This window comes from Paramormyrops kingsleyae, chromosome 8 (assembly GCF_048594095.1).
Source record: "Paramormyrops kingsleyae isolate MSU_618 chromosome 8, PKINGS_0.4, whole genome shotgun sequence".
NCBI classification, from domain to species: domain Eukaryota; kingdom Metazoa; phylum Chordata; class Actinopteri; order Osteoglossiformes; family Mormyridae; genus Paramormyrops; species Paramormyrops kingsleyae.
The window spans coordinates 28,150,238-28,162,654 of NC_132804.1; the positions used below are offsets into that span (position 1 = coordinate 28,150,238).

Sequence of the window (12,417 nt, forward strand, 5' to 3'; positions counted from 1 at the left end):
TTAATCAGACCTCTACTGTAAATCACATGGCTTTCAAAGACTACCAGTTTCACTGTATATTTCCTGAAATGAATGTTCATTCACTTCCCTATGCTCCTCAAAGAAAAAACAGAAGCTGTATTAACTGAAAGCCCCTAACCAGTAGTGTTGTAGTCAAGACCGCCTAAACCGAGACCAAGACATTGCCGAGACCGGAGGGTATCAAGACCAAGACACTGCCGAGACTTGAGGGTACCAAGATCAAGACCAAGTCCAAGACCAAGACCAAGACACACTAAGGCGAGACCAAGACCAAGACTGGTCGAGACCAAGACCAAGACCGAAAACAGACTAGGGCTAGAATGGACATCACATTACTCAGATCAACTGTAGAGAAAAAAGGCATTGCTGTAAAGTGTCATTACTCGTTAAATCAAATTCATGTTATCTTTTCAATTATATTGTCCATATGTCCATATGTCTCTCATTTAAAATCTCCCAGATTTGTCATAGTTACGAGGCCTGATGGAAAATAATATTCTCAGCAATCCTCTCCTATAACCATTTTATCAGACCTCGTCAAGGGAAAGAGATGGGATGTACCAGAAAGATGTTCATATTAAGTCTCTTATACCAGGGAGAGAGACCTCGGGTAAGCTATGAATACGGCTATGTAATGATCCTCTGCTTTGAATTGAAGAGAATGCTATTAGTGCTGGGCGATAAAACGATCTCGATTTTTTTATCGATAAAAAATAAGGACGATCACGTTGATACACACAGACTATAAAACTCGATCAACCAAATTTTCTCCGTTTTAGAGAATGCGCTGAGACAGACAACTCGATGGCTTATCGAGCAGAGGTTTACTGAACGCCAGCACAACAGCCAATCACCGACGACGTTGTAATTTTGCCCATCCTCCCTTAAAGAAGCAATGGGTGCGTTCGACTTGGGCTTAGGTCTGTCTGCAGCTGACGCAACATGGAGCGCGATCTGCCGGCGGCTGCAAGGGTGGAGTATAAACTGACTGCAGCCAAGTCGGACAACTTCTACTCCTCGTAGTCTGTGAGACCTGACTGCAATGGCAGCACTTCCAGAAGTGTGTAGATAAATCTATACAAATATCACCTGCATGCCTTCTTCACAGATTGGACGATTAAACAAATAAAGCAGCACAACATTACAGTAACTAACAATAAATAAACCACTAACTTACTTGTACTGTTAGAGCATTTATGTAATTTATTTAAACTTTATTTTACCAGGTAAATGAACTGAAACCAGTTCTCACTGCTTTATGTGCTTTTCGGGAGAAATAGCAGATAAAGCAATGGAACTTCCTGGGATACAAGCGTCATGCATGTGACTAAAATCTTCAGCCAATAAGGGCAAAGTTGTGTCGTCATGGAGGCGGTTCCAGTTTGTGCTGCACGGTCTGTCTCAAGTCGTCTTGCTCTCGCGAGGATTTTGTACCATGTGACATGGTGACTCATGGTGACGTTTTGGAACATTTCTTTGCCGACTTCGATATCATGCGATGTGTATGAAGTGTGTGGACTGTGCACTGGCAGTGTCCATTGAGAAAATGTATACAATGTAACATTTTTAAAGTAGATGCATCTGACTGGTTGCATTTGAATTGAGGCACGTAATGAATAATGATACTGTTCTGTGAGGATGTGCTGTTTTCTCTTTTTTTCCTCATCCCATCGAGACCACTATGTCCGAGACCAAGACAAGACCGAGACCTAATAGGGTCGAGACCAAGACAAGACCGAGACCAAATAGAGTCGAGACCAAGACAAGACCGAGACCACAAAAAATTGGTCTCAAGACCGGTCTCGAGACCAAGACCGGTCTCGAGAACTACAGCACTACTAACCAGATCACCAGTTTTAGTACTTGCATACTTAACTGTTGATGAGAATGCTATCCCTTGGTTTCAAGTGATCTTTCATCTTGTTGATGCCTCTCTTCGCACTTCTGCTCACATTAAAGTCGTATTGTTAAAAAAAATCACCTTGTCAAAGTCCTTGCTCCACCTTAAAGATGCAGAATAGCTTGTTTACCCACCCGCTCAAAGGCTTTGATGAAGTTTGAATGTGGCAGGCTGAAAGCAGTGTGGGTTGCAATGAAAATATTCTGTCAGGAGGTCCTCCAGGAACAGCACTGAGAACCACTGGTTTTAACATTTGCTGCAGCTCTGAAAGCGTATTAGCAGTATTGGCATTAGCTTAATGATTACGCAACATCAAGTCTTTACTCATTAAATATCCGTTCTCACACACAAACAGAATAATATTAAAAATACTCTTCTGGAAATATGTGATGTTTCTCCAGCAGAAGCAGTCTGAGGAAGACGCGTTATGTTCCCGTTGCTTTTCTTCAGAAATACAGCCCCCTAGTGGATCAAACCGGGGTTTTTTTCTAATTATTTCTTTTTAATGTGTCGACAAACACATTCACTTTCACATGCTAAGTACAACTCGTTCCTAAATTTACTTTAACAACCTGGTTTTTGGTTGGCCGGTGACAAGTACACCCCAGTAAAAACAACTTTAACTATTCATGTGCTATCAAATCTCTTTATTGGCCAAATATGGTTGAGATTATATGTGCCATATGTGCTATGAGTGTACTTGACATTTTGGGATGTGTTGAGGGTTTTACATTAAACTGGCACACATTTTTACTGTTTCTGTTGAAGGCTATGGAAGTGTACAAAGCAAATTATTCGTGTGTCTACACAGAGTTACATGTTTCTTTAAGCTAGAATACAAACTGCAGAAAGAATAGTGGAAACTAGGGGCAGGGGGCAATAATGCGGCAATAAGAAACACATCTAGATATCTCAGAGTGTATCTGATATCTCTGATTACCTCACCCGGTCGAATCACGTACAGACTCGGATAGCTAAAGCCAGGAATTGGCTGTACTATCTTGGAGCCTTCTGCCCTTAGGGAGCATCCTCATTACGGGAATCACAGCCTGCTTTGGTAAATGAATTTAGAATTTAGCGTTATTGTTGACACACCACAGCACAGTGTTCTCTACATTTAACCCATATGAGACATAGCAGGGGACAACTAATTCAGCGCCCCGGGGAGCAGTGCTCGGGGACAGTACCTTGCTCAGGGTACCTCAGTGGTGCCCTGCTGATCGGGGATTTGAACCTGCAATTCTTTAAACATATTAGGAAAATTCGTTTTTTTCCCTATGTATAACACATTTTCAATTCAACCATTAAGCCACCTCCGCCCTGCAGCGCAAAGCTCTGCAGAGGTTGGTAAGTTCGACCGAATGCATCTGTAAGTCTGATCTGAGAATCTGCAGGGTCACAAACCACCCAAACAACGACCTCTTTAGCAGGCTGGTAAGAGACCTGGTAAGCGCTTCTGCTGCCTCCCAGTGAGAACTGTGAGGCTCAGGAAGAGCTTCTACCCCCAGGCCGTCAGACTGCTTAACACTTAATATATTTCTAGGTGATATTTCCTCCTTATCTGTATATATGTAGCCATGTTAAGGTATAGTTGTTGATCTTATTAACTCCTCCAGTCCTTTGTTTTTTTCTTATTTTAAATGTACTTGTTATTTATGACGTGTATTATTTGTGACTGTTTATACTTACATATGTATTTCGTTGGTTTGGTTTGTACTTTTTGGTTCCGCCACAAAGGTTCCTGTTTGAGCACTGTAGGTGTGGCTGCAATCAGCAACACCCATCAGAATCCGCTTGGATCTGGCGCTGGTAAGACATGCAGTTCAGCTCAGCGCCAACATTAACCCAAAAAATTGATCATTTGTAAATCCTGTTGTTTAAATTATTAGAATAAAATCTCCTTAGGTTATATTGATTATACCACCCACCCCCCCCCAACACGTTATAATTTATTAGTATATGGAAAGGAACTTTGGTAAAATTTGTAATAAACTTCTTCCTTTCCCCGCGATTAGTGTAAACTGAGGAGAGGCTGTACGTCACTGACTGCTCCGTTTACTTTAGGTAGGTTATGAATTATGTTCGAGAGGTATTACTGTTTAACATGGTGTTTTGGCTGTCAATTATTGTCATTTGGTTGTAAGTTAATAGGGAAGTTTTGTGTTTATTTCGTTCTGTTTGAATATTGTATTTTGAGTACTTTCTGTTACACACCCCTGTATCGTTACATATGCACCTCACACTTTATTTGGTCTGTGTTGCACATCTTTGGTCTATTTATTTTAACAATATAATTGTACTCATTTTTGACTATTATATTATTACTTTTAATGTCTTTTTTGCTTTAACTGTTTTTATGGCAGAATTGAACACTTCATGTTACGGTCTGACTGTACCTTGCATGTGACGGATAAAACCCTTGAAGACCATACTGAGCTATTGTCTTAAATCGAATTAAACATTATTTAATATCTCGGTTGAAATGGCTGTTCTGTCGATATATGCTGCCTTGTCGAAAAATGCTACCGTAGTGCTAATCGATAGCCCTAACTCTTACCCTAACCCCCCAAAAACCCTAAAACCCTTACCTTAACCCTAACCCCTAAAACCTAACCCTAATCCCAAAACGGTGGAACTGCACATGCGCAAAAAGGTTCGATAGCACGTCTCGATAGGTAGGCCACAGAACATGGCCATCATTTAGAAATAAACTGAAATCTGCCGGTTTGTTTGGTTTTCACATAGCGCAGGCTCTAAGAATCTTTCGTGGACCTAACTTGCTATGTAAGGTGTAAAACAAGTATTTGAAATGTATTCTTTAAAACTGCAGGACTCCTGTACAAGCCATCAACTTTAAATCCGAGAGTCGTCCATACAGCACTGTCGTAAAGAAGCACAAATTGGCAATCTGGTGCCATTTCAGTTCATATTTCTAGCGTTACCCAACGTCTACCAGGAAAAACGTTAATTTCTGTTAAAGTGGGTGTAACCCACCCCCCCCGTTATTTTATAACCGCCTGACTCACCTCTCAACTCCCCCTCCTTTTTCCTTTCCCATCCACGCCTCCCACTGGGCAGGCGCATCAGCACGCGCCGCGCGCTACCGTCCGCTGCGCGCACACAAGCACGCACCGCGCGCTACCGTCCGCTGCGCGCACACACACATATGAGGGAACGCGCCTCGGGGCGGGCGGATCTAATCGGAGGGAATCTCAGCCGCTGGAAGTCATCACCGCGAAGCTGCAGGTACGTTGCTCTTCGTCTTATTCGGTTTGGTTAAAGTCGCTCGTTAGTGGGTGTTTGTGGCTTTAATTAGAGCCTTCAAGAAGAAGGTTTTGTTAGTGTCTCGTTTTTCTGTGTTTGGGGCGCCGGCTGATTCCTTTTCGGTGACCGCAGCCTGTAGTGCTTCCGCCCTGAGACGTCGGTTAACGTCCCTCCGCCGTTTGGTTTTGTGGGTAGTTATTTTCCTGACCCAATTTAGCCACCCGGGCAGAGATCTTTGGTAAATTTTTACCGTAACTTTTATTGACGAGCTATCTAGTTCTTCGGGTTAACTTTGTTCCCCACAGACCGACCCCGTTATCAGTTTAATAATGTCTGTTGCGTTTTGTGGAAATAACATTTAACGGTGGCCACGTATAATTAACTGAATGCTCCCATAGATTTACTATTTACATCACCCAGTGGTAACAACAAACTAGGGTACTACCTAACAAAGGTCTTGGCGAGAAAATGGATATTCGCCAGATAACAACTAGGTGAGTTAAGAACGCATTAACGTCTATGAAGCTGGTTAGATAGTCAAACGACAGTTTGTCTTGTTGGTAGCAGTTAATGATGACTGAAAGTACATAAAATTTAGACGTTCACTTAGTTATCTAGTAAATAAGAAGCTGTGCCCGACTTCCATAGTTAGCTATCCAGTTGTGAAAGTGAAATAGGTACTAAGGAATAAAGTGATGTCATCGACGATATTGTTTGCATAGAGAAGAACTGCGGTAAATGTACGATCGTAACTAAAATAACTAATGACTAATTTTAGTTAATGTCGTGTTATTCTGACTGGGTTAGTAGTAGTAACTGCAGCTAGATACATAGCGTAGGTGGTTAAAGATTCACAACTTGATAATGGTCTATGAGCAGACGGGGACGTACTCGTTAAGGACACCGGTAACTTTCTATTGAAATGCTTTAACGCAGTATTAATTTCGGTTTTGCTTATATCAGTGGCCAAGCTTGATTAAAACTTTGCCGGTAGTAGCGGAGCGCTGTCTAATGCCCTTTTCCCGGGGCAAGCTCTCGTCCTCCGGCTACCATCTGTTGCTGCCTGCCGCCATCTTGCGGGTCCCCGCCCGCTGAGACTGCACCGCCGATAGCACTCCTACTGGGAGAGGAGACCGTTCGTAGAGCTGAAATATTGACCGATTTCCCCAAAACCGCCCAAAACACTCTTTCCACCGTTTTTTTTTAGTACTTTTCTGTTACTGACTTGGGGGGGGGGGGGGGGATAAACCTCAGGTGTGACAATTTAACTTTCCATTCCTGGGGGATAGTTTTACTAAAGACATTCAGTTTATGTACTTTAGAAAGCAACGTATTGTAAAATTTTCATAAAACTTTACTATGAGTGATCTGTATGAGCAAGATTTTTTTTGTCTGGACTATTAGATATGTTGGCTTAAATAGATGCCTTTGGAAGTGCCCCCTGGTCCCACACATGTATTAACGCCTCAAGATGAGAGGACAGGACATCTGTAATCTGCTGTTTCTTACTTTTCTAATTGTGTGTATCACTCTGGTGCAGGCATGGCTGCCATCCGAAAGAAGCTGGTGATTGTGGGAGATGGTGCCTGTGGGAAGACCTGTCTGCTCATTATGTTCAGCAAAGATCAGTTTCCTGAGGTCTATGTGCCCACTGTATTTGAGAACTACGTGGCAGACATCGAGGTGGATGGTAAACAGGTGAGCTGCATTTGTGAGTTGTTCTGTTACAGGGTGCGGTTTTGAGGGCTGAGTAGCACCCATCTAAGCTTTATTGGTTCAGGTTAGGATAATGAAACGCAAACATTTTATTATTTCAGTTCATTTGAAGCTTGGAAGGTAATTCTCCTGGCTAGAACCCAAATGTGTGCGCCTTTCATATTACACTAACTCTGATTCCAGCTTAGAAAACTGAGGCAGTTTTTCGTAGTTTGTTGGGAAAAACTGCTTGTTCTAATAGTACAGACTTTGTTGCCCAAGGTGCTCAATGTAATGTTTGTCTCATTACAGCATTTATCAAATGTTTCAGTGGGCCCACACAGCACAAGTTATAAAATCAGGGAAATTTAAGTTTTAGAAGATGTCAACTTGAGGCTCTTCCTTCATGGCATGACTTTAAGAGAATGATTGTAGGCCACTTACATGCAGGCTACTACTTTACAAATGTAAGAGATTGTGTACTGTTGTAAACCATGGAAACCCAGTGTGACACTAACTCTGTCCTCCTAGGTAGAGCTTGCACTTTGGGACACAGCAGGTCAGGAGGACTATGACAGGCTCCGCCCCCTCTCCTATCCAGACACTGATGTCATCCTCATGTGCTTCTCCATTGACAGCCCTGATAGCTTGGGTAAGCACTCAGGCCATTTCCTCCCTACATTGTGAGTGATCATTAGTGTCATTTTTTCCCCCTCTTCCACTGATCACGTGTCCTCTAATGTTATCACTCTGTTTTCAGAAAATATCCCAGAGAAATGGACCCCAGAGGTGAAGCATTTCTGCCCCAACGTACCCATAATCCTTGTAGGCAATAAGAAAGACTTGCGCAACGATGAGCACACACGCCGGGAGCTGTTCAAGATGAAGCAGGTATCAAGGCGCATCCCTGTATAACCACAATGTCTCCATGCCCTTTGTGATTTATTTTGCCTGGATTGCAGTGTGGATATAACTACAATCAGTCAGTAGTTTAAATGATTGGTACATTTCACTACATGTTATACTTGTATAACTGTGTATGTGACAAAGAATCTTGAATAATAATGTCGTTTATCGAGATGTAAAAAAATCTTTTCACTGTTAAGCTTGCAAATGGTACTTTTATTTGAAATATCCTTTGATACTGAAAGGTAAGCATAAACTAGCTATGGAAGAAAGTTAGTAAGGAATGGCACAAAGGTGACTTGCTTGAGTGTTTTGGGTGGTGGAGAATGTTGCTCTCTTCATAGATGATCCCCCCCCCCCCCCCGTGATTACTGTCCACTCAAGTTGTTCCCATGACTGCCTCTCCCCCGCAGGAGCCTGTGTTGCCAGAGGATGGGCGTGACATGGCGAACCGAATTGGCGCATTTGGATACATGGAGTGCTCTGCAAAGATGAATGATGGGGTCAGGGAGGTGTTTGAATTGGCCACCAGGGCAGCACTGCAAGCGAGGAGAGGGAAGAAGACCAACAAGTGCCTGTTACTGTAAACTTTACTAGAGGACTCTGGGAGACAGTGGTTGGGCTCTGTCAGCTGACGGTGACCTGATAATCTGCTCCATTGGTTTCCCACGTGCATATACTCCTATCGAGGATTCACTTTAGAACTGTATTGTTTTATGTTTTTATGATGGTCGAGGTAAACCTTCCAGTGTTTAAAGGGGAAACAGAAATAAAATGCAAATTCACTCAAGTGCCACTCCATACCTGTCCTTGGAGGATCGCTGACAGGTTCAAGTGCCAATTGGGTGCCCAGGCTTCTGGCCACTGGCCCTTCTGGTGCTGCTTAATGCAGCTGTAATTTGGGTAACCCGGCTGCTTCACCTATATTATGTGTACAGAGATTTTAAAACTCTTTTTCAGGGTAAGGGTTGCTAAGCAAATGGTGTTAAAAAAGATATGTATATAAAAGGCATGTTTCTGTTCATATGCCTGTCATAAGGACTTGACTGGAATCTAGTTTTTTTTTAATTAAATCTACATTTGCTTGGTGTAATAAATGTTTAAATGTGTGTTGACTTTGAAACTGTGTATCTGTGATTTAAGGGGGAATGGCTTCATGTGCACTTCATTTTGAATGCCAGCCTGAAGCTTTTCCATTGAACCACTCCACCTTTGTGGCCAATGGCTGGTTCTTGCAAATAATTTGTGCTCTTTGGGATACATACTCTATTGTGTGTACCTCAGTTGAGCGGCATCATGCACAAGGCGCTTAAGGTTAACTAGAAGTGCATCTTAGTAATACAATATGAATTGATTTATCTCTGGTCCCTTCAGATGGATACTCACCCCAGGTGTTGTATAGCCTGGTTTATTATCCGTTTCCCGTGATATGTGCCAGATTAGTAACTAATTGAGTAATTTACTGAAAACACGGGCTTATGTAAGGTAATGTCATTGCGATCTCACTTATAGTCCGTTTCGTTCAAACAAACCGTCAATCATGAAATATCCAAAGGATTGCCAGCTAAACTAATTGAATAAGCAGGAAATGGTTTCATTCATTTTGAGAATGATGTTAGTACAATTAATTTAAAACGGGGTTAAGGAAAATCGTTTTCTTTCGCCAAATATTTTAAAGGGAAACGCTATAGTAGTGTATAGTAAGTAAGTAATCAATCATACATTCATTAAATATTTTTTAAGTTGCATTACAAGTGATTAGTAATTTAGGGTGACCAGATAATCCATGTCAGGGAGGACACTTTGAGCTACTTCAGGTTTTACAAACTACTTTCAAATTGAAAGGCTCCTGTGCTCGGCTAATTAGTTCAGCTCTTCTTGTGCTTTGACTGGTTTATTTCCTTGACTGAAAGACTCATCCAGCTGTTTCACATTAACATTAGTGACACATGCATGATTATAGGAGACTGACCAATCAGCACACAGCAAGAACTCAGTGCTCAAGTGAAATCCAGGTCCGTTTAATTGAAATGGTAATTTACAATTCCTGTCCTAGCTCAGAGTGTCCTCACTGACATGGATTATCTGGTCACCCTAAATAATTCACCTTAGCTGGTACACTGGGCGATCCAATGGAATAAAAGCGTTGAATTTTTGCAACTCTGTTGGCGGATGTACATGCTTTCGTGGCACATTAAAATTGTACATAATACCATCGTGTATCTTTTACTCTTAACACTATTGCTCGATTTGACAGGATATTTCGCGCTATAACACTAATAACCCCCAACTAATATTCCCGACGATTCGATCGCTATCATGCGACGTCCGTTTGCACTGTATATAGTAATTTCCGAAGGAAAGAAACAGGAATTCCGACAAGATTACTCGTTATTTGGATTTAAAAAGTGACGGAAATGTAATCTGGGCTCTTCGCACGCTTTTTCTCTCCGGCGCATTGCCTTTACCAAGATGTCCCGTGACTAGGAGGCTCGGAAAACTAATGGTTTTCTTTTCTTTTCCCTTCCCCCCAGCCCCCACCAGAGCCAACATTCAGCTACAGCGATCCTTCCCCTGCTCCGGCTTGTGCTGAAATCAGTGGAACGCTCCACAAATCGTGGCTTTATATACCTGCCTATTTTTAGCCGCTGCGCCTGGAGCTATTTTTAAGCTAAATGAGCTCATCTGACTGGCTAACAGCGCGCAAGTCAGTAACTGACGGGACCAGTCGCGAGAGGGCGCGCGACCTTTGGGAGGCTGAGGCGAGCGCGAGGCCGTAGGTTCCGCACGTCTCAGCTGTGGTGGTTTGGACGTCCGGTTCGGAGATGATTCGGGTTTTCTGCCCTTCGAATTATTTCAATAAACCGCCGCAGAGGCGAGTAACAGGGGCAAATCCTTAACAGACATTTTATTCCGTAACGATTTGGTGATTTGTGGATATAAAGGGTATTCACTTACAATGAATCATGTACAATGAACTTATGTTTTCAAGTTTCGGACATCGAAGGATTTTCCAGTGAGGCTTTTCATGACTAATGCGTCACTTTATGATGCAACAGAGGGGCAATATGTACTGCCATTTAAGACATGGGCATATTCTTTGGTATGGATGGTAATCTGATCGCACTTGTGATTAAAAGTCATGCTGGATACCAGATATAGTGATCAAAATCAGACGAGATTCTTGTTTTTATTAGTTTATAGGCCTATACATACTGACACTTAATTTCCAAAATAATACATTAATACAGGAATATGGCCCCAAACCCCACAGTCATAGCTGATGCTCCATAACAGAAAACAACAAAAATTCCTAAAAGAAGTGTAATCACATTGTTGCAGCTGTAAACTGACTGGTAAGAAGTGTAGTTTGTTTTGAAGAACCAAAATAACAGAAGTTCAGCTTCGTAAAAATGTAATTGCAATAAAACAAAGGCTAAATCATGGAAATGTTTAGATTCATATAGGTACAAATTACAAGTGATGTAGTGAAGACCACCTAAACTGAGACCAAGTCATCACCAAAACCAGAGTGTATCGAAACCAAGTCAAGACCAAGATCAAGGCAGGGTGAGATCGAGACAAGACCAAGACCATGGCAGTGTTAACCCTTAGAATCCAATTCATTTTTGAGCATTTTTCTATCCATTTGATTTTAGGCTTATTACATTGTATGTAATAACTGAAACTGAGACAAGACCTAGTCAAAATAAAGTTGATTCTGAGACGAGACTAAGACTGCAAAAAAGAAGTCTCGAGGCCAAGACCGGTCTTGAGTACTGCAACACTACAAATTACCCATTTTGCAAAATGTTTTTCCATCTGTCTATGCATCCATCCATCCATGCATCCATCCATCCATCTATCCATTTATCCCAGGAAACTCATGGCATTTTACCGGGGGTGCAGAGAGTGCTGTTGTACCCCCTACTTGTCAGATGAAAATGCTATTTGAACATATTAAGTTAAATGAAATTATATTAGAAAGTTATATTTCAAAATGTGGCACACTGCCATAAGCCTAAGCTTCACTCATTAAAACTATTCTCATACAAAGGGATCATGTCTAATTATGATGATGCACTTCTTCTCTGCAACCAATGGGTCCATCCTCACCTCCTCCATCACCGTCTGGTTCGCTGCTGCCACTAAGAGGGACGAATCAGGAAAAAGCTCATTATTAATGGTGATTGGTTGCAGTCTGCCATCACTTCAGGACCTGCACACCTCTGGGACCACAAAGCCAGCAACAAAGATGGCAGCTGATGCCTCCCACCCTGGGTGTGGAGCTTCCCAAACATTCCCTTCCAACAAGAGGTTAATCTATTATGACTGACTTTTAAATTTTATTTTCTTCCATCTCCATTCCCCGGTAATCTAACCATTTGCTAGCACACTGCAATGCACTGTGCACATCACCTGCACTAGGCATAATACTTTATGTATATAATTTATCCGCTTGACCACCTTGATGTGGTGGCACAGTGACACAGAGGTTAGGACAGCTGTGTCACACTCAGTGGCGGAACAACTGTACATTGGCTCCTGAAGCAAATATGAACCATGCCCCCCCCCCACCCTTTCTAAACTCATACCTAGGGCCTGCCTACGCCAGGTGCAGCAGTTGCGGA

The 12,417-nt window shown here is 42.2% G+C and overlaps 1 protein-coding gene and 1 long non-coding RNA gene across 2 annotated transcripts; one reads left to right on the plus strand and one right to left on the minus strand.

Moving 5' to 3' along the window:
• Window positions 1-1,206: 1,206 nt before the first annotated feature.
• LOC140592303 (uncharacterized) lies at window positions 1,207-5,026 on the minus strand. Its single transcript, XR_011992672.1, has 2 exons — window positions 4,948-5,026; window positions 1,207-3,727 (listed from the first exon to the last, which is right to left on the minus strand). It is a non-coding gene; the product is annotated as an uncharacterized lncRNA (long non-coding RNA).
• On the plus strand, window positions 5,012-8,909 carry LOC111860004 (transforming protein RhoA-like). The gene is made up of 5 exons (XM_023843241.2): window positions 5,012-5,167; window positions 6,726-6,883; window positions 7,412-7,532; window positions 7,641-7,771; window positions 8,200-8,909. Exons 2-5 carry the CDS (start codon window positions 6,728-6,730, stop codon window positions 8,371-8,373), a joined length of 582 nt encoding a protein of 193 aa, XP_023699009.1. The 5' UTR covers window positions 5,012-5,167; window positions 6,726-6,727; the 3' UTR covers window positions 8,374-8,909.
• The last annotated feature ends 3,508 nt before the right edge of the window (window positions 8,910-12,417 follow it).

Coding starts and splice junctions, on each gene's coding strand:
- LOC111860004 (XM_023843241.2), top strand. CDS start 6,728: ATGGCTGCCATCCGAAAGAAGCTGGTGATTGTGGGAGATGGTGCCTGT. Junction 6,884..7,411: donor TCGAGGTGGATGGTAAACAG/GTGAGCTGCATT, acceptor CTGTCCTCCTAG/GTAGAGCTTGCACTTTGGGA. Junction 7,772..8,199: donor AGCTGTTCAAGATGAAGCAG/GTATCAAGGCGC, acceptor TCTCCCCCGCAG/GAGCCTGTGTTGCCAGAGGA.